The 21,198-nt window shown below is 31.7% G+C and overlaps 1 protein-coding gene across 3 annotated transcripts in view; it reads right to left on the bottom strand.

Moving 5' to 3' along the window:
* PHIP (PHIP subunit of CUL4-Ring ligase complex) overlaps positions 1 to 21,198 on the bottom strand; it is a 125,877-nt gene that overhangs the window by 21,008 nt on the left and 83,671 nt on the right. For all 3 annotated transcript variants that reach the window (XM_074368708.1, XM_074368709.1, XM_074368710.1), the window contains exons 22-32: positions 20,514 to 20,590; positions 17,732 to 17,963; positions 14,997 to 15,116; positions 13,294 to 13,401; positions 12,597 to 12,721; positions 12,386 to 12,468; positions 8,732 to 8,843; positions 8,490 to 8,551; positions 6,167 to 6,322; positions 4,971 to 5,091; positions 1,760 to 1,885 (exon numbers count right to left, since the gene is read on the bottom strand). In XM_074368708.1, the coding sequence (XP_074224809.1) occupies positions 1,760 to 1,885; positions 4,971 to 5,091; positions 6,167 to 6,322; positions 8,490 to 8,551; positions 8,732 to 8,843; positions 12,386 to 12,468; positions 12,597 to 12,721; positions 13,294 to 13,401; positions 14,997 to 15,116; positions 17,732 to 17,963; positions 20,514 to 20,590 (1,322 nt within the window). The remainder of the gene's footprint in view (positions 1 to 1,759; positions 1,886 to 4,970; positions 5,092 to 6,166; positions 6,323 to 8,489; positions 8,552 to 8,731; positions 8,844 to 12,385; positions 12,469 to 12,596; positions 12,722 to 13,293; positions 13,402 to 14,996; positions 15,117 to 17,731; positions 17,964 to 20,513; positions 20,591 to 21,198) is intronic.

The following is a 21,198-nucleotide window of genomic DNA, read 5'->3' as shown; positions in this document are numbered from 1 at the left end:
AATCCCACTCTCATAGCCAGAAGTGACACTATCCCTCATCTAAACATTCACACAATCTCTTTTTACTTCTTCCTCATACCATAGTTACTTACAGATTTATCCTCCTACAAAACTGTATTAAGAGGGTAATTAAGCATTTCTATCTTTAAATATTTATTACGTCACTTTGCATATATTTATTGCTTGAAATTTGGCCCAATAACTCAATTAAAAAGTAGAGTAATCAAAATTTCAAGACATATCAAACATCTTGAAAAGTGCTCCCAGCTAAAAATGGTTTTTAACAAATTATATATCAAAGTGCTAGGGATTTACTTTTAGACATATACAATATAAATGCTTTATTATTTTACTTTAAGGTGTTCTTATAAGGCATTTCAAAATAACTATTTGAAAGAAATACAATTTCTCAGACTATTCCAAATACAAAAAAATTGTTTCATCTAAATTATTTCACTAAAATATTAATTTACAATATATCATGTGATTCCATTGATTTGCATCTCTTTGGAAAAACAGATGTATATAACATACATAAAACACAAAATTACAGATTAACAACTTTATTATAAACTTTTATAACCAAGTTGTATAAACAGTTTTCTGAGGATAACTAATTTTTATAATCTTGATTATCAATTTTACTGAAAAAAAGCAAAAACATAGCCATAACATCTCTAAAACTCCTTGCAAGGCAATAAACTTCTTTAGAGAATAAGGTAGAGAAAGGGCATAAAGTTTATCTCACTAATTTTCCTTTTGTGTGTGTGTGTGTGTGTGTTGAAATTACCTACATTCCTTAGCAAAACAAATAAAAACAAACCCACCTAATACCAAGAAAAGGGACCCTATGATTATGCTGAGTAATGACAATGAACCTGGAGTCTGGGGTTGGGGGGGTGGGGGAGCCTCAGTAATCCCCTCATGTAACAAAGTAAGCTGGTAACAGCTGAATATTTACATTTAAATTATAAAATATCCTATTCTCCTCTTAACAAGAAAATAATATAAATAATCCTAATATGAATTGACAGCTGTATTTTATACAAAACATATGATTAATTCCTCTGCTTCAATTTAGAAGGCTCAATTCATTCTATGAATACATAAATCTGTAAGACAAGGAAATAAAAGTCCTGCTGCCTTAAAAAATTGTAGTTATCACTCTTGGTATGGGATTAATGAATCTGGAAGCAAACTTGACTTTGAAGAAGAGTTTCAAATGTTAAATTCAGTTTCCTGCTGACCTACTTAAATACTTTTCATAAACTTGACAGGGGCAATATACTCTTAAGGTGAAAGGTTCTCAAATGTAATGGCAGACAGTCAATTATAATGAAAACTAAACAAGTTAATCTCTAAAAAGTTCAATTTCCTTAACTGTAGATTCTAGATAATGACTTTTCCCACCTATACAATTATTATTTGACTTAAGAGCTAATTTAGGTAAAACACTACATGATCAATAAAAGCTTACTATTACTAGCCAACAATGGATTTAGAGAAAGATTCATAATTTCTTATGTTAACTGTAGAACATGACCTCTAAGATTTCATAATTATTATCAGCCAATGAACTAAATGTCACTTCTTTAGACACAAGCATTATATGCTTCCTATTTTGAGTGGAACTAAGTTTATAGCACAGTGTATAACATGACGTATGTAACAAGTGATTGTATTCTATGTTTTGACATTTTATATTTTAAAATATTGACATTATTACAGTAATATAATTAAGTATGGAAAAATAACTCACTTTATAAAATGTAGAAGAAGATCAGTCACAAATTTAGCAGATTTCACAATAGGGCTTCCAGGCTCATTAAACGTTCGTGTATTATGCTCTATATATCGAACTTCCCACATTAGGGAAGAAACCCGCCTTTAAACAAAACAAAATGCATGTTAACCTTATTATATTTAGAAATACGTGCATATATCTTAAAACTAAGACATCCTGACTTTTCAACTGTAGTCTTAGATTAATTACAAAACTCATACCTTAAAAAGCTGTTTTCAAAAAGTAGCTCATTTGTGTTAAGGGGAAAAAAAAAAAAGAGTAGCAACATTATGCATTTGCACAGAAAACGTCTGGATTACCCACCACACTATCAACAGGACCTTCTTTTCAGGAGAGAGACTTTAATAAAAAGAGTAGCAGGAGAAGAGAAACAGCGGTGCTTTTAATTTTTGCTTCACATATTCCTTTCATGTACAGTGACCTTTTTTAGTAATAAACATATATGACTTTTATATAAAAAAAGAAACACGTAATTTCAATCTAATTTTATTACTGGTAATCAAATGACATATAAAAATGAAAAGCTAATTGATAGCCTGCTTATGAGATACAAAAATATAAAAACATGGTTAACATGTTAGTTTACAAACAACTATGTGAAAATTATTATTTTTTTTTACACTGAATTGACACTACAGTTGACCCTTGAACAATGGGGGAGTTAGGGGCACACATCGTCCTCGAAGTCTAAAATCTGAGCACAATATATGGCCCTCCATATCTGTAGCTCTGCATCCAGGGATTCAACCAACCATGGATCATGTAGTACTATAGGTACGCATTTACTGGGAAAAAAAAATCAGAGCACAAGTGGACCTGTGCAGTTCAAACCCATGTTGTTCAAGAATCAACTGTACTAAAATTTTGATGTTTTATTATTTTATTTCTGTAACTAAAAAAAATCCAAGGACAACTTCTAGAGTATCATCCAATATATGGTCCCACTTAAAATAATAAGGAAGAAAACACACAGAAAACCTTACTGATGTGTGAACAGGAAAACAATTATAAGGAATTAGAAAAATTTATATAAAATTGTGGATACAGAAGGATACAAAAAAGCTTCTGTGCATTTCAAATAGCATTTACAAGGCTCATTCTAATAAAAGAATCACAGGCATTTTCAGGGTACCCTATAGAAACTGTGTAAAATAAGGCATTAGGATTAATACCAGTAGGGCAAGCTGATAGTGGTTTTTAATAAAAGACTGAACTAGAAGTATTAGAGAGGAAAATTATAAACTGTAAGAAGTCAGAAGCCAATGAGTAGAAGAGAAGCAACAAAGCCTGAAACAGTGAAATCGCACATGAGATCATCATTATTGTGAAATAAGAACATACCTCGGATCTATAACTACATTATTTGGTTGAAAACAGGCAATTTCTAATTTACATAGGAATTGCTCTCCAAAAGATTTTTTTCTAAATTGGTTACCAAGCTAAAAGCCTATTTAAGCTGTAATATATATTGAAATGTAGTACATCTTGGCAATTATCATGTTGAGCAGTATTTCTATGAGAAAGTATATGTAGTCCAACAACTGGTATGTAGAAACAATTCTTTCTCTCCCTTATTATCCTCCCATGTCTTTTTCCATCTCTGAAGTACTAGGTGTAACTCCTAAGGTTTAACAATTTAGGGGTCTAGGGAGAAAGAAGGATATAGTTAAGAATTTCTTCTCCATTTTCTCTCTCAAAGTTTTACCATGTGATGTTGAAAAAGATTTATTTAAAGAAGTGTGATTCGAGGGGAGGATTGCTGGGAGGTACATATCCCAGGTGATTTCCTCCTCATCTCAATGCTTTTGACAAATATTAATGAAGCACCAGCAGAAATACCTAACAAGATCAGAAAAATCTTCAGAACCTAGTCTAATACTTCAGTTTTCTTTATTCCAAGGGTTCTCAGTCAAGTGATTCTGCCCAGCAGCAGACATTGGCAATGTCTGGAGGCATTTTTGGTTTTTAGATCGAGGGGCTGCTATTGGCACTTAAAGGGTAAAGGCACAGGACAGGCCCTGAAGAATTTTCCAGCCCTAAACATCAGTAATGCTTTTGTTGAGAAACCCTACTTTAGGCAGTAAGGAATAACAAATGGTGTTTTCAGTGCCAGGTATACAAAGTACCCAAATTATAATTATAATTTAAGTAATAAAAAGAACCAAAGGCACATTTTACATAGAAAAATATGAATACAAAATATGATTTTGAAACTTTTCTAAGATATAAAATAAACAACAAAGTCCTACTCTAGAGCACAAGGAACTATTTTCAATATCTTATAATAAACCACAACAAAAAAGAATATGGAAAAGAACATATATATAACTGAATCACTTTGCTATACACCAGAAACTAACACTGTAAATCAACTGTACTTCAATAAAATTTATTCTAAATTTTTAAAAACTTCTCTAAGTCAGAATAATAGTGTAAAGAACTGTAGTAATAAAAAACTGGTCACAAAAATAAAATTTTTATGCAATATTAAGTTAAAATGTTGTTTGCCTGCTAAATAAACAAAAATCATAAAAATGTGAAAACTAGAAGTCTGACTTCATTATGTGAGAACAACAGACTTAATTTGACTTTCTGGTAAGACATTTTAGGCAATAAACTTACAAAGCCTGCCTAAGATTAGAACTCAGTGTTTATCAAAACCAGAAGATGCAAATTAATTGAAATTACATCTTTTTTAGACTCTAGTTATATTTTAAGCTAAGTTATAACTCTGAAAAGTATCCCAAATTTTCCTGATTTCATTTTTCAGAAATATTCATAGGCTGAACAAATAAGAAAACACACATTTTTAAATGTTATTCTATGAAAAATCAATGAACAAATATTTCAATGTGATATCTAGGAGAAAATGAAATACGTTGGATTGCTTCATAAAATATAAAATGAAGACAGTGACCATCAATTCATATTTGTAACTAGGAAAAACTGTATCTAGGAATTATATTCTAAGTGTGGTCTATACTTAGAAATGCAGAATCTCAGGTCCTACTCCAAACCTACCAAACCAGACTGCATTTTAACAAGATCCCCAAAGGTGATTTGTACGCACATTGAAGTTTGAGAGACACTGCTACAGAAAATCAGTAAATAGGTGAAAGAATCATTTAGCTTTCTTTTGGCAGTAGCTACTGCAAATGGCTCTAACCTGTAAAACCTGTTTTCCAGTCTTTGTTTAATTGTGCTTAAATCCGTTGGATATGCCACTACAGTGCAATACATGGGATAGGCTTGCAGATCCACAGGCGCCACAAATGCTGTAGCAATATCTAAAACAAACAAACAAGTAGGTTTATAAATTTATTGTTGTATTGCTTAAAATACTTCACAATTCTGCTTGAATTAATACTTAAGTTCTAATCCACATAACCATTAGTCTATCACTACCTTTTGACAGTAAACACGCAGTTTAGCCAACAGTCTCACTTTGTATTATGTCTACATTTACACTGCAAAATTCTAGGAATATTTGTTTTTCATAGATTCCTTAGAAGAAAACAGATGACAGATAATATATATATCTGACCTATTAAAAGAACAACCACATGTATTTCTATTATTAAAACCTGGCCATTCCTGAATGTTATGTGTTTGACATTACTGTTTTGATATAATTACTAAAATTATTTAAGAGGGTATTTGAAACAATAATTTATAAAGTGCTGCCATTTTATAAAAGACTTCAGATGAAAATGTTCAATACGTGTCTCCAATGCCTTCAGCTCTTACTCATGTTAATTTCTCCCCTAGACTCTCTGAAGCTGACTCCTTACTGAACGAGTACATTAGTACAAACCACCACGTGAGTTTACAGGTACTTTGCAAACCCACAGTTAATCAAATTTTGTGGTCACTGTCCTTTTTTTTCTTTTTTTAAATGAAGTAAAGCAGCTCCTATATCCTCTCCCTTCCTTTTACAATTATTCTGTTGTGTATATGCACATCAAGTTAAGAGGAAAACTGGTATAGCTACCTGTACAATTATAATTCAGCTTTCAGCTCTCCTCTTCCAATTCACATTACGTCAGCTGGAATACAGCTGAAATATGTCAGGGGTTTTTAAATTAGGTTTGGTGGATCTAGATTTTTCAGCAGTACCCCCTGGTACTTCTGAGAGCCCTCACTCTGAAATTCACCTGGAGCAACCCCATTTGTAAATATTTTAGATATTTGAGTCCTGTGTAGGATCTCATTAAAAAAAAAAAAGTCCACTTAAAAAAATCTGAAAACCACTGATTGATGATATCATGGGGAAAAAAACTGCTTCAGTAAATCATAGCCTTTTTCCTTTCCTTTGCTTTCTGGCAACTTTTCTATCTGTATTAATGTGTTACTATTATTTACCTAGTGTCATCAACTGGTTTATTCCTGTAACAATTCTTTCACATTCTTCATCCCTCAGATTGGAGCCCCATTCTCCATCAAGAGGCTTATAGATCAATGATCTGCATTCAAGATCAGTTAAAGGAACACTGGTACCTAGTTCTTCAGGAAACACAGCTGAAATGCAGAGAAAGAAAAGCAGATTTAGTGAAAATATGTGGTAATTTACTATTTAGGTTAGTAGAGTTAATACTGTCATAAAATTAAAGTATAATTTTGTAAAGGTTTGATACATATACACTTTATTTTCATTAAAGGTAAGTATGTTCAAGGGTCAATAACATTTATTCTTTAAAACATTAATTTCATAAATAATCCTCTAGATGAGCATATAATTACTTCTCCAAAATTATACCTGACAACTTGCTCTATTATTAGTTACAGGTGAAGAAAAAAGTATTTCTATAAAATTATACAAATTTAAAAGTTCTCTGTCATTTCATAATATAATCTCCATATTTGCTTTGATAAAACACACCAGGTGAAACTGAACAAAACTGGTTATTTTTCAGAAATACTTCAGTCAAAGCCTCAGTTTTTTAAAGTGTAGGAACAGAGAACTATGCATACTGACAGACAGTTCTTAGGCATGATGCTCTTAAATGATGAAGGTATGCTTTCTGCACGCCTGAATCTTAGGAGAATCATTAGAGGGTACTGGTGACAAAATCTACAAATCTGCCAAGCAATTTTTTTCTTTGAACTAGACTTCATGAGAGAAACATCTGGAAATATGCAATTTGTTTACAAAATTCTTCCTCCTCTCCAAATGTAACTGAACTCTATGAGTGTGTATGTATGTATATCCAAACAGAACAAAAACAACAAAAATCACCCCCTCCATACAGTGATATAGTTAGTTAGGAAATAAGTACTGTATTACTGTCACTAATTCATTTCAAGAAATCACTTTCAGGCATTACAACCCCAATTAGCTTCACTTCTTTCATAGTCACAACAGTCTGATGTGACTTCAAATTCAAATCTTCACAAAGGAGAGAAGCAAAACCAGAAGATAAGCCATGTAACACGTTTACAAGTTGATTGAGATATTTTATAGTTTTAAACAGCTCTAATTTAGCAATGAGATGAAAAATACATTATTGGTATTTCAAAGTGATAATTTCTAGAAAGAACTAGCCTTGGACAATATCAGCATGACTATTTTCTCATTTCTAAGGTTTACTAGATTGGGTTTACTTTTTCCAAATTATCTTTTCTCTAACTTTTTAAAATACAATAACCAGCGAGCGATTCCATTTATAAACGACTATTTCTACTATGTTACAAGTTAGATTTTTTTCCTTTTGTTTTTTAAAATCTTTATTCTTATCTGACAGTAAAAGTAACACATTGTTAAAAAAAAAAAAAAACCCAAACAATACAGAATAATAATATAAAAGATAATTTGTGTAAGTCATCATATCCCCCCACCATTTTTAGTCTGGTATATTAAAACAAAAAACTCTTAAGGCATATACACTTCTGTGTGTTGAATTTTTTTAATTAAAACAAAAATGGGCAATGAAACAGAAAGAAAATGCAATCTCCAGGCTTCAGTCACACTGGTCTTTTCTCAGTTCGAGGAAAATGTCATACTCACTGCCTAAAGCTAACTCCCAAATCCTAAGGCAATGTGTCAGACTGTTTGCAAAAGGACAGTTGTTGTTGTTATTATTATTATTATTGGTAATTGTAATTACCTACTCATTGAGCCCTTACATGTGTCAGGCTCTATAATAAGCACTTTACATGTGTAATTTAATCCTCATGGCAACCCTGTAAGGAAAGTATTAGTTTATATAATTTCAAAGGCTGAATCCTAAGAATCTGCAGTTTTGAGACTTAAAGGAACTTGCCAAGCTGACACAGATAGAAGACAGCAGAGCTCCGGATATGAACTGATGCCTCACTCAAAAACCTTAACTCTCAGTATTATAATGTACTCTAAGTATTCTGCTGGAGTTACAAAAATATCTTTGCTCCCAAGTGCTTATTTTCCAGAGTGGATGTAATTACAAAAGAGTATCATATTTTGCTGTAATTAATTTTAATCTTCCCTGTTAAACTACAAGTTCCAAGTGGGTAAGGATTATGTCTATCTTGTTCGCTGTCCCCTACCTCTAGGGTCAATAATAGGTGTGTAATAAATATTTGCAGAGTGAGTATTTTCTACTTCGTCTTCATTAAGAAATCTTTGTAGCTGCAAGTTATTAGCAAAGTAGATTTTTATTTAAGAAATGAATTCCGTAATACAGACACAAAAAGCCTAACATACACTTACCATTATTAGGTATAAGCTCCATATCCCAAGGACTCATCTTTTCGGTATCTCCATTGTCCCAGCTTAAAGGAAGGAAAATCTTTATATCAAAAAAATCTAAATATTGTATTGCAATTTTTATGAAATCACACTGTAAAAATAATTACTTCAGTGTTTAAAAGCAGTATCTTCATCATTTTATTAATAGATGGGGAAAACATTCAAAGCAAGTTAGGCTGAACCAAAATACAATACTTCCTTACCAAACATTATAACACTGAAACAAACTATCAGGGTACTCAGGCTGAAGAGGTTCCTGGCTTTCAATTGTTCCAAACCACCAGGCATCATCTATGACTGATCTGAAGCGGTCACCTGGACAAGAATAAAAGCCACCTTATTACTCTGCAATGAAATGCTGCTCTTGTGCTCCTTCTTCCCAAAGTACACCTTTCAGGTATTTAAGCTGCCTGCATGATTTCAGAAGACATACGAAAAATGTCCTGTACACTCCAAAATAAACAAGTAAATAAATAAAACCAGCAATACTGAAGAAAAAGTTACTTAATAAACATACCTGAAGTATGACATCACTTTTTTAGCATCATTTTTTACATTTTATTAGGGTAAGGAGAAATTCACTCTTAAGCATTTTCACCAATCTAGCATTTTAAATTCATCATTAGGATGATGCCCAAATTCTTCAAATCAAAATACAGTTAGACAATTTCTTTTCAACAAATATCTACAGTCTATCTTGAATTTCTTATTTCTGTAGCAATTAAGATTCCAGTCTAAAAATAGAACAAAAAAATCCTACCTGCCTTCCTTCATCTCAAAATCACCCTTAACTTACTCATCTATACACTCACTTTCCCTTTCCTACAGAAACAAAAAGAAACAAAAACCACGAATTTTTGTAAAACAGACAGCAATCCTTATATCCCTTTCCTTACCCAATCGCATTCAGCTACTGTCCTATTACTGAAACTGTTTTCCTCAAAGACCCTAACAAGCTATCTTCTCAGCTTCCCTCCATGTCATATGAAAACTGTAAATGACTTCCTTCCTTTTTTCGCCATGTTTTCCCCTTTCTTGGCTTTCATAGTACTTAGTGATTTCCTCCTGGCAAGTGCAGATTAGGGTCTAAAAATCTTGAGTTCAAATAAGTTCCCCATGGGACTTAAAACAAATTAATTTCATCTGAATCAGTTTCATTTTCAAATCCATAAAGAAAAAGTGTTTATGTTCTCATTTTTTACCAAAAGGGGCTAAAAAATTTATAAAGACATACAGTCCCTCAGTATCTGTAGGGGATTAGCTGCAGGATTCCTGCAGATACCATAATCTATGGATGCTCAATTTCCATATATAAAATGATGTGTATTTGCATATATATAAAACCTATGCCCTTCTTCCTATGTACTCTGAATCATCTCTAGATTATCTGTAATACCTAATACAATGTCACTGCTATGGAAACAGCTGTAAATGCTATGTAAATAGTTGGCCACCACAAGACAAATTCAAGTTCTGCTTTTTGGAACTTTTGGAATTTTTCCCCCCAGAATATTTCTGATCCAGGGTTAGCTGAATCTACAGATGTAGAACCCATGGATATGGAGGGCTAACTGTATGGCATAAAATTTATTTAAAAAAATAAAAAGAAGAAATTTAATGACAAAAAAGAAAGCTGGAGCCAGGCTAAGTTAATAGAACACACATGCATGCTGCTGAGTTATATATATACTTTGAGTGGGTATGCATTGAGATCCAAATTTAGATTCAAATTCAAACATTCTAACAGCCTATGTTAAGAGGAAAATACGATCTGCTACTAGACTGAGAGTCCGTAATTGCTCCTCAGATGCATATAATTTAATAAACAGTATTACTGACATCACCACAACCTTACAGTAAACACAGTGATGAGTTTCACAGTTATTTCTTACGATCCTACATAATGACGGCATTATGCTAAAGAGGAAGAACCGGATTATGTGAGCCGAACCACAATGAACTATATGTAGGATAATGACAATGAAGTTAAACAAGGAACAGAGTCTACCATTTAGAGTAAACAAACATTTCTGAGTGCAGGCTGAAGTAACTATTATTGATGTAATTTTAGATGGTGGTTGCTAGGTACATGCATGTAACTTCAGAAATAGAAGACTAGCTAGTACTAACTTTAGAAGAAATAGTAATCTATAAATTGGGGAGGGGGGGAGAATTATAAGATCCAAATGAAAACACTATGATGTACATCCACTTGAAATATCTCTTTGATTTGTCCAATGCTTGCCATGTTTCTTTGCTTAGATTATCAGCTCACTTCTGGAATATTCCTGGACTTTGATGGCTAATGTTTGTTCTACCAATTTATTGACAGATGAATGTCCTTAAAAATAAAAGATAAATTTATCTTATCAAGCAACACATGTATAAATAATCTTAAAAATCATATGTACCAAAGGCTTATAACCAAAACCAAGAAAAAAATTTTAACTTTTAACTATTTCTTCTTGAATTTATTTAGTTTTCTAAATAATGAGTACATAGCCTCATTATTTTACTTGCCTGTTTTAGACGTTAAGTATTGGCCTCTCTCCCCATAATTGTATATAAAAGGTATGTGTATTTTATTTAATCCATATTCAGTTTCCTTTATCATGACTATATAAATATTGTTAACTAATGAGCCAAATGGCAAACAATTCCTTTCCTGTATAATTTTGTATAATCACTTCATTTTCTTATGGTTTTCTTTGAATTTATGATTAAGTTTCCCAACTTCTTTAATAGCTCAAACTATAAAATTATTTTCAAAATATAATTTCCCACAAAGTCAAACATGTTAGGTAATTAATCAGTTTCTTTTTTTTTCCTCCCTGAAGATTTCACTCTTGGAGGACAACGTCTTCTGGACTGGTTGCTTTATAGGCTTGCTAGATAGATGCTATCCTGAAACTTCTGTTGACTGTTATTTGGGAATTCTTTTTGGTTCTTTCTTGTTCTAAATTTCCTGTTTCCTACAGAGATTCCATGTCTTTTTCTTTCTTGGTTTTACTTCCTTATTTGATGGAACACATCTTTCAAAAAGCTTCCAGAGAAATGGTACATCTGCTGTACATTTTGATAACTCCCACGTCCCTAATTTTTCTCTTTATAGCACACATGTAAATTTCTAAGTTTACCAAGACCAAACAAGAAATGACACATCACCACACCAATGCCTTTCGATGGAACGGGAAGAGGGATGAAATGCCACATCAACTGATGTGCTTTTTCAAATCAAATATGCCATATAGATACCACACTCCACTCCAAGATGACAGAGTGGCCCTGTCGGAAACTTTTAGAAGAAATATTCTAATGAATAGCACATCCATCCATACATAAATTAATGCCTCTTTAAATGCCTGGAAACTTTTAAGAATTTTTAGGTTTTTATGAGCCTTGACTATAATATCAATTTTAATGTTAACAAGAGTTAATCAGTAAAAGAAAAATGTCAGTTTTGTTTTATCCCAGTCCAAATTATTAAACATTTTGAACTGGAATACTTCTTTTGTTTCAAGTTCAAATTCTGTCATTAATATTTTTGGATTAAAATTTAATTTAACACATATAACAGCTAAAGGAATAGCTATAAACAATCTTATAACAATTACAAAATGTAAGAGAGAAAATGTTTGGAATTTCAGCATCAACTACATAGATTTATTAATAAAAGTATATTTATTCTTTAAAAAAAAAAAAAACTAAAAAATTCCTGACACAATACCTTGCTTTGCTAGTAACATTCCCACAGATGGAAAGAAGATTTCTCTGATTATCTTTATCGAAATTATGAAAAACAGCAAATCACTTATTAAACAAACACCACATCTACAGCTTCTAAATAAGTTACCCACCTATATTCCACCGCCTGTATTTTGCATCGTCAAACTGTTGTCTCAAGACTAGGAAATCTATAACATCAGGCATATCATGGTACCTAATTACAAATAGAAACAAGCTTATTAGGTCACATACCTACAGATACCTAAAAGACATTCAAATTTATCTAATTCTTGAAGAACAATCTACAATACTAAGAAACCACTGCCTTTCAACAGTCCTTACTTCATGGTAAATGATCCACCAGTCAGTTTACCAGTATCAGGATCTAGAAAAGCAAGTTTAAGGCAGCAAAGTGTAGGCAATCCCACTTCATACTTTATGCCCACTATTTTCATCAGTTCTTGTTCCTGAGAAAGACACAAAATAAAAAACCACCTTCACAAAATAAATCTCAAACTGCTAAACATAACAAAGACATTTCTCCACTTAAATTTTGATCTAGGTGATTATTACTCTGTGTGTATGTGTAAAAATCCATTGAGCTGTGTACCTAAGATCTTTGCACTTTACAATATGCAAGTTACATCTCAATTAAACGAAGAGAAAACAAGAAAAAGGAAAACTTCACTGAAATAAGAATTTTCCCAAACAGTTCCAAAGACTTGTAAATAATTTTAAACGACTGCTGATAAATCTAGAAATACTTCTGAATTTACAAAGATGAAGTTTGCCTTAGACATTAATGTAGTCCAACTTTCACTGTAATTACATTTTGTACCAAACTCATAAATTACTGGAACATACAAATTCAGTCAATCTTATGTTTCTTTGAAAATTAAGCACCTTTTACTCCCCAGAATTGTTTTAATTTAAAAAAAGTATTTTCATGATATAGTTTCTTATACTGAAAATTGTAACAGTTAATGCAATTTTTTCCATAATCGCATCTTTTTGGGCTATTAAGTTATAAACACCATACCCGCAGTTCCATTTTATGCCATGGTTGTTTTTTGGGATTGATACTATAAATTTTATTTTTCCGGGCCATTTCAACATATGCTTCATGTCCTTGTCGGAAATAATAAACCTAAAAAGTAAATAAAGTCACAATTTAAAAACCTGAATGTGTTTCCTTTAACCCAAGATGCAAAGTATCAGCTAAACATGCAGAGAATTTAATGTCCTTTAAACTAAAAGAAATTCTAATATTATGATATTTTTCTTCTCTTTTCCTCAAGTTGTGCTAGTGTCACTTAATCATAACTGAAATGTTCTAAATAACATTAAGAGCTTAAGATAAGCACTTTTTTGGCTTTTCAGTTTCACTATTTTATTTTTGAGTTCAAAATAAGTTAGTATACATTGCATAATAAAGTAAGATGTAACTAGGAGTCGTTTAGCTTATTGTTCACCTACTTTTGAGGCAACTGTTCATACATATGCAGAAAACTGTAAAATGAAAAATATATTTTCACATTCATTTTATTCTTATAAAGAGAGCAAGGCATGTATTTATCCTCATTTTATGAAGGTCAAATTTAAGTGACTTCTGACTACCATCCTGCAGAACGGCTAACTGAACACAGCAGTCTGACACCAAGCGTTCTTCCCACAACTGAAAAATTGCTAAGCTTGTTAAAAATGTTACTAAAGCCTCAAAAACTGCTATTAAGTTTTTAGCAACATTCTGGGATATCCACTAGTCTATACACATTCATTCTATTCATTAATGTTATTGCCCCAGTTGCCTGGAATTTCATATGAAGTATAGGTGCTGAATAATGAGGACTTACCTGTTTAAGCACCAACAATTAAAAAGACAACAGAAACATTTTGAAATGGAATTATTCAACCAAGAATTACATACTTTCTGGTCATCTTGAAATAATATATTAAATATAATTTAATTAAGCATCTTCTTGATGCTGCAGGATCTGTTAGGTGCTATTACTGTTCTACATTACAACAGTGTGGTAGTGCTTTGTGCTTTTCAAGTCTTCTTAGGCAGGTAGGATCTCTCAATGATTTATTTGTTATGAAAGCCCCTATTTTAATTCCTAATTTATTACTACAAATCATTTGGATACCAGATAACCCTGCCTCTTAACATTTATGCACAAAATAGGGAGATATGAACCCCTGAGTGGAAAATTTTGGTCTAATATCTCACATAAATTTCATTTCAAATTCACAAGAACATAATTCAAAATGGTGGCCAATCATATTTTCTTAAAAATGAAATATTTCTAAGATAATAGTTTTTTTAAAGACCTAAGAAATAAATTATGAATATCAGTTAGTTAAATGAAATACTTTTATGAAATAAAACTAAACAAAATGCTGAATTTTATTTTTCCTTTATCATATAAATATATTTTAATTTAGGAAAAGAAAACTGGCAATAAAATCCTCTTATTAAAAAGTACATGTTAAGTTTTAAAATATCAACAAAATTTCTATTTTCTTACAATACTTAATTTACTACTGCAATATTTACAGTAGCCTCCTAAAAGATTATCATTAAAGCTTTCTTCCTAATTTTACATTTTTTATTCATAGCTACAGACATGAAATACTCCATAAAACTGCTGTAATTTTCTAGAGTTCTGTTTCAAAAGCTACAAAAATTATATAAAGTTGCATCAATAGAACAAAGGATTTTTTAAAAAAGTTTAAAAGTACCTCATCACCCATCTGTGGCACAAATGGACATCTTCGGGGAATAGTATCTGTAATCCATGTTGAAGGTAACCATTCTTCTAATGTCAAACCATTTTCTGTCAGTTCTCCTACAGCCAATCTCTAAGAGTTTAGAACAATATGAAGTAATATTATTTTATCTACAAATAGTTACTGAGTAGCTATTGTTGTTACATGAGCACATCAGACTGAGATCCACAGATTTCATCAGTCTTATATACATTTGAGGTTTTCAGCTAAAGTGTTTGAAAAAGATTTCCTTTGACTAAAAAAAAAAAGTTTAATAATTCCAGCCTTGATATGAACTATTAATTACACTAGGCAAATATTTCTTCCCAGAATATCAATTGGGATAGCTAACAACTTTACATGAAGCCAGGTAAGTTAAATATTAAAGAGAAATAATCATACTTACACTATAAGACTGTGGCATAGCCAAGAATCATTATAATAATGAATCTTATTCCTAATAATTGAGGAACCTAGAATTTTTAGTTAAAGTAGATTTCTGTCACTTAGTTCTTACTTACAACCACTTAGGAAATAAAATGCACTGATGTTTCTCTAAATTTCCAGTCTCATGAATTGAGATTTTGTAATTTTGGAGATATAGGTAATTAACTTTTCCTTTCTATCCATGGAAATTCTTCCAGGCCCACCTCAAATCTTATTTCTTCTGGAAGACGTATGTGAAACTCTAAGATAAGATGTCCCCATTTGATTTCTGAGTTATTATCTTTAAAAGTAATTTGCCAATTAAACATATTATATCATGTGACTTTTTTCTCCTATTTTTAGGGGATTCAAACAACTTGTTCGTCACATTGTTTTCTGGAATAAGTACTATGCCTTATACTTCTTTTTATCCATTGTACTACTTTATAAACTGTAAACATTAGATAAAAATTCACTGCCTGGCTTCCAGAGCTCCTAACAGCATAAGAGATATATATCAGACACTATCTGAGATAACTTTACTATATCTCTGAAGAATTTTTTTCAGTAAGCATTTTCTATATCTGCCTTACTTTTTATTTTATTTAATTAATTCAAACAGAACTAATCATATGGAAAATATTTCAATTTTTTCATAGCTGCAATAAACATACGATATTTCAGTTACTTTCCGGCTCTAGAACACTATGCATGAGAAGGGAAATACTGTGTTTACTTGAGATAAGAAAACTAAGGAATAAAAACAATTCTATCTACTGTTGGATTCACTGATAGGCTAAAAACAAACCATGTGAACAAAACTCAAATTAAAATGAGTAGCTTGTAATATCTTAACCTTATGCTATTTAAGATCTGTCCCATATGAATTTAGTGGCAGGCAGACCCTGTTGTAATATTTCAAGCAAAACAGTGAAATTAAAATACGCCAAACAGTAACAGTGGATACAAATGTGGTACTATATGAAGGAGCCTGAGGTATTAGTTTACGGAAAATTATCAAATAAAAAGTGACCAGGTGAAGTAAACTGTACTCTTGGTACAAAAACATTATGTAATATAACACTGCAAACTTCAGAAGTTCATCAAAAGTGCCCAGAGATGAAAAAAAAATTTTACCTCATTAGCCAGAAACAAAGTGAAATCAGTGTTCTTTAATTTGTCTACTATGTAAAATAATGAGTCAGCCTACATTTATCATCACTGATGAGGAAGAAGAGAAATATTGTGCGCTAATGTGTGGTATTCTTCTTTGGTAAATATTCCCCAGACAAAAGCAAAGGAAGTGACAAAAAGGATGGCAGGCTATGATATCCAAATTAAAGTAATTCATAATTATAAAGCTGAAATAAACAAGAGCTCAACTGATACAAGTAAAATAAACTTAAGACAGATGTATTTTTAAAACTTTTCAAAGCTCTCTGAAGATAAAGACCCTATAGTCTCCCTAGTATTTAATTCTATAAATAACAACTTCTATTTAATTCTAAAAATGACAAAGGTTACAAAAAGTCTTCCATTTGTTTAAACAAACATGCTTCCAACTTAGTCTTTTGGGGGATAGAAAACATATCCCCTGTATTTCATTTACTTCAGAGCAAAAGTTAAGTAGCTCTTGTTTTTAAAGAATGCCAACTCTGTAAGAGCTAACAGATCTTATTTCTATAACATTCATCTCTTGCTTTCTCTAATCTGTCTCAAATAATCTACAGAAAAAGGATGTAGTAATCAAACCAATACTACTCACCTAAGGACTATCTACAATGGCTCAAATGCTCTGTAAATTAATGAAGGCCTGTTACTACAGTAGCATCCTACTTAAGATTCTTATCTGCCATTCTTATTCCAGGTCATGTTTCCCAATGCTTTCCATTTATTTTCAGCAATAATAGTTAATAAGGATGGTTAAAAGCTAAAGGCAATGAAAAAACCAATAAACTTTATGTTTTGTAACATTATTTTCTACATAAATAAATACATCCCACTAAACTGTCAAGAAAAATCTTCCCATGTTATAAGATTAAATGCTCGATACTCAGAATATGATGCTACAAGTAAATGTTCTCACAAGCTAAACATTAAAAAACTTGAGTAAACATATCTTAATATTTTATTTTAAAACCATGTACTTTTAAGTTTTTTTCTATTACTACTTGCTGATACACCTGAACAACGTTTGTGTTGATCAACTACACTTCCAAAATGAGTGCTTTGTTTTCATAGAAAACATTTACTTTTACATTCATATATCTATATATATCAACCTTTTGTTTTCTTTCTTTGGGCTTCTTTTTCTTTGGTGATACTGGTCCATCTTTTTCTTCATTTCCTTTTTTTCTTTCCTTTTTAATCTGTTTTTGCTTCTGTTTTTCAGATTCTTCTTCTTCATCTGAACTACTCTCTGCTTTCTTGGTTTTATGCTTAGGAATTTTCTTTGGTGGCTGCAGATTAATTCCTGCATCTGCTGTCCAGTCAGAATAATCACTGGAGTAGTCACTAGAAGGAAAGAGGGATTTAAAAATACACAGACAAAATATACTTAAAAACTCTGACTTATGAAAATATAAAGAAAAATCATAATAAAAAGTAATGACAAAAGAGTATACACTAGATGAACTAAAAATATTTCCTAACTTCTAACTCATCATCTTCTAAACAATTTCTTAAAACCCTATAGGCTTAACTTACTTAAATACCTCCAAAAAATTTTAAGATAAATAAGGTCGCAGCTGTAATTAAACAATGAATTTAGCGTCATCTATGATTTTAAGAAAAATACAGATTTTTGAGTCAGAGTATGTTCAAAATATTGTGGGTTATGCAAAAATAAGAAGCAGAGGGTCACTTTCCTCAATTCCAGCAAGAGTAGAAAGATAGCCCTGGATAGCACAGGAAGTATCAACACTGAGAAAGCAGCACAGGGTTTCCTTTTTTGAGGGGTGGTGAGAGCTCTTTATAGGGGGAACTCCCCCGGTATAGCATTCATGCTTTCAGCAGCAGATAGATATTGAACTGGCAGAGTCAGAAGTGTTCCTGCCCAGGGAGAAGATCATGCTTTGTAAACTTCACTGAGCATCTACATACACCCTAGGTATATCTTATGCTTCACTGTATGATGATTCAGAAAAATACAGGTCTTACTATTTTATGGATCACTACCAATTATGTTTGCCATTTCTTTTCAGTTTACCTTCAACAGACCTAGGTTTTACTAAACTGATGTTGCAAAATAAAGAATCCAATTATGCTATCTTCTGTCTCAATTTTAGTATAACAGAATATTTAATTACTTGATTTTGGACTTTTATAAATGTAATTGCCTTAGTGGAAACTAAATTATACTATGTTAAAATCAATAATTAGGTTGCTTAGATTTACTGATGTATATCCTCAACTCCTCTAAAAATACTGCTGCTAACACTGAAGGCGTATTTTTCTGGAGTTTCATTCTACTACCTCATCCCTCTAGCTCAAATGTCCTTTATGGGCATTTACCGGTTATCTCCCCAAGAATCATCATTGCAGATTAAAAATCAAATAACTAAGGTGTTTTCTAGTATGATTTCATGACTTCATTTTAAAATTTAAAATGATTTTAAAGAACTTATATAAAAAATATTTTCAGACACTATACTGGATACATCTGCAGAGCAAACATCTATCCAAGAATAGAGTATCTTTAACTTAGGAGCATTTATTTACACTAACCCCAGCCATGATCACTGTAAATGGCATCTGCCAAATATTCACAGATGCTACTCTCTGGAATACTCAGCTCTTACAGAAAATCTGCTGCTGCCAGCACAGACTATAAATTCCAGAAGGCCTTTTTTTTTTTTACAATAATTACCACAACAGCTGAAGCCAACACTGTGTTTTTAATACATGAACCTCTATGCTGTCTCATGCTTTGAGATACAGGCATACCTTGTTTTATTGTGCTTCACACGATATTGTGGTTTTTTTTTTTTAATTGAAGGTCTGAGACAACCCTTCATGGAGCAAGTCTATCGGTGCCACTTTCTCAACAGCATTATTTTTAAATTAATACTGTTTTTTAATGTTTATCTTTTAAGACATAATGCTATTGTACATCTAAGAGACTACAGTATAGCATCGACATAACTTTCATATGCATTGGGAAAACAAAAATTATATGACTTGCTTTATTGCAATATTTAGTTTACTGTGGTGGTTTGGAACCAAATCCATGATATCTCCAATGTATGCCTATACTCTTGTTTCCACCACTGAGCCAAATGAAAGTGAATTTGTCCTTTACTGCCCTGTTTCAAATACAGAAAACTACCAGTCGTAACAACACTTGCATATCATTAGTGGGAGTCACTGTTATGGAAACAGGAAAGTTCATGATAACAAGAGGTGAAGAATTCTTATAACTTCTTACTTTCTTTGGCAATTTTAAGAGCTAGTGCTGCCAGGGAATAAGTATGGGGGCTAAACATAATTATCATTCCCAAAGGCTTTGCTCCTTCTTGCTACTCGCAAGGTCAGCCAAGGCCATCAGGCCCTGTGACAATGTGAATCACCAGTGTAAGGAGCTGAAGGAATCCTCACTTACATGATCAAACGGGGTGGGGTTAACAGGAAAAAGTTTATTCTCATTGCTGAAAGAAAATATTATAAGCATTCAACAAATCCCACTGTAAAAGTCAGTTAATTCTATAAAATCTCATTATTTTCATAATTTAATGCTTAAATATTTCTCAAAACTAGTAATGAAACTAGCTTGTGGTTCAGTATTACAAATATAATACCATTCAGAAGATAAAATATCCACTAAGAAAAAGTTAAAAGCATAATTTTGCAGATCTAGTTACAATTACCAAAAGTTTTTTTCTACTAGAGGAAACATGTCAGAAAGACAATCTATATTTTAGACAACTACAAAAACTCTCTGAGGAAGGACCAACTACAACCCCAAGAGACTATGAAATCTAGTTCTGGTAGAAAAGAATCTTCAGCTTTCTAAAGATTTTACATTACATTTGGAAGAATAAAAATTCATTAAATTCATTAAATTACCTAGAACTGCCATCACTGTGCCATGCTCTCTCTTCTTCTTCAGACGTTCCACCACTGACAGCAACAACTTCACCTTCCTAGGAGACATTGAAGATGTATTTTATTGTATAATTTTATAAAGTAACATTCTATGACTATAGAAAATATCAGTGATATCTAATAGTATCAATCATATAAGGCATTTAAAGATAGATTTACTTATAAAACACAGGTCTCATATTTTTATACAAAAATTATTAAATGTATCCAAATATTACTGTATTCAAAGATACAATATTTACTAATATTGGATTTAGAGCAATCTCTTGGATGAATTAACATACTTTTTTTTTAAAGCCTCATAACATATCTTCTAGATTGGATGACATCAAATTAACATTTGAAATCAATTTTACTTCTTGGGCTTTTTTTTTTAAGTTTTCTTTTTCTATAGGTGCTTTGAGAAGCTTAAATTTAGGTATTTTTATGTTTTATTTATTACTATTAAAATAGCTTTATCACATAAAAATGGATATTCCAATGCTAGGATTATTTTGTACAAATGATAAGATTAAAAACTACCCAAACATTCTGTTTCTCTTCAGTAAATATTCACTGGTCAACAAAGGATACTACCTGTGAAGCTATTTTCTTTACAAAAATTGTTTTTTGGGGGGTCACAAAATCTTGCTCCAGTAAAAATAGC

The sequence above is a fragment of the Camelus bactrianus genome, chromosome 8 (assembly GCF_048773025.1).
Source record: "Camelus bactrianus isolate YW-2024 breed Bactrian camel chromosome 8, ASM4877302v1, whole genome shotgun sequence".
Taxonomy (NCBI): Eukaryota; Metazoa; Chordata; class Mammalia; order Artiodactyla; family Camelidae; genus Camelus; species Camelus bactrianus.
This window is presented reverse-complemented; position numbering and strand designations above follow the sequence as displayed.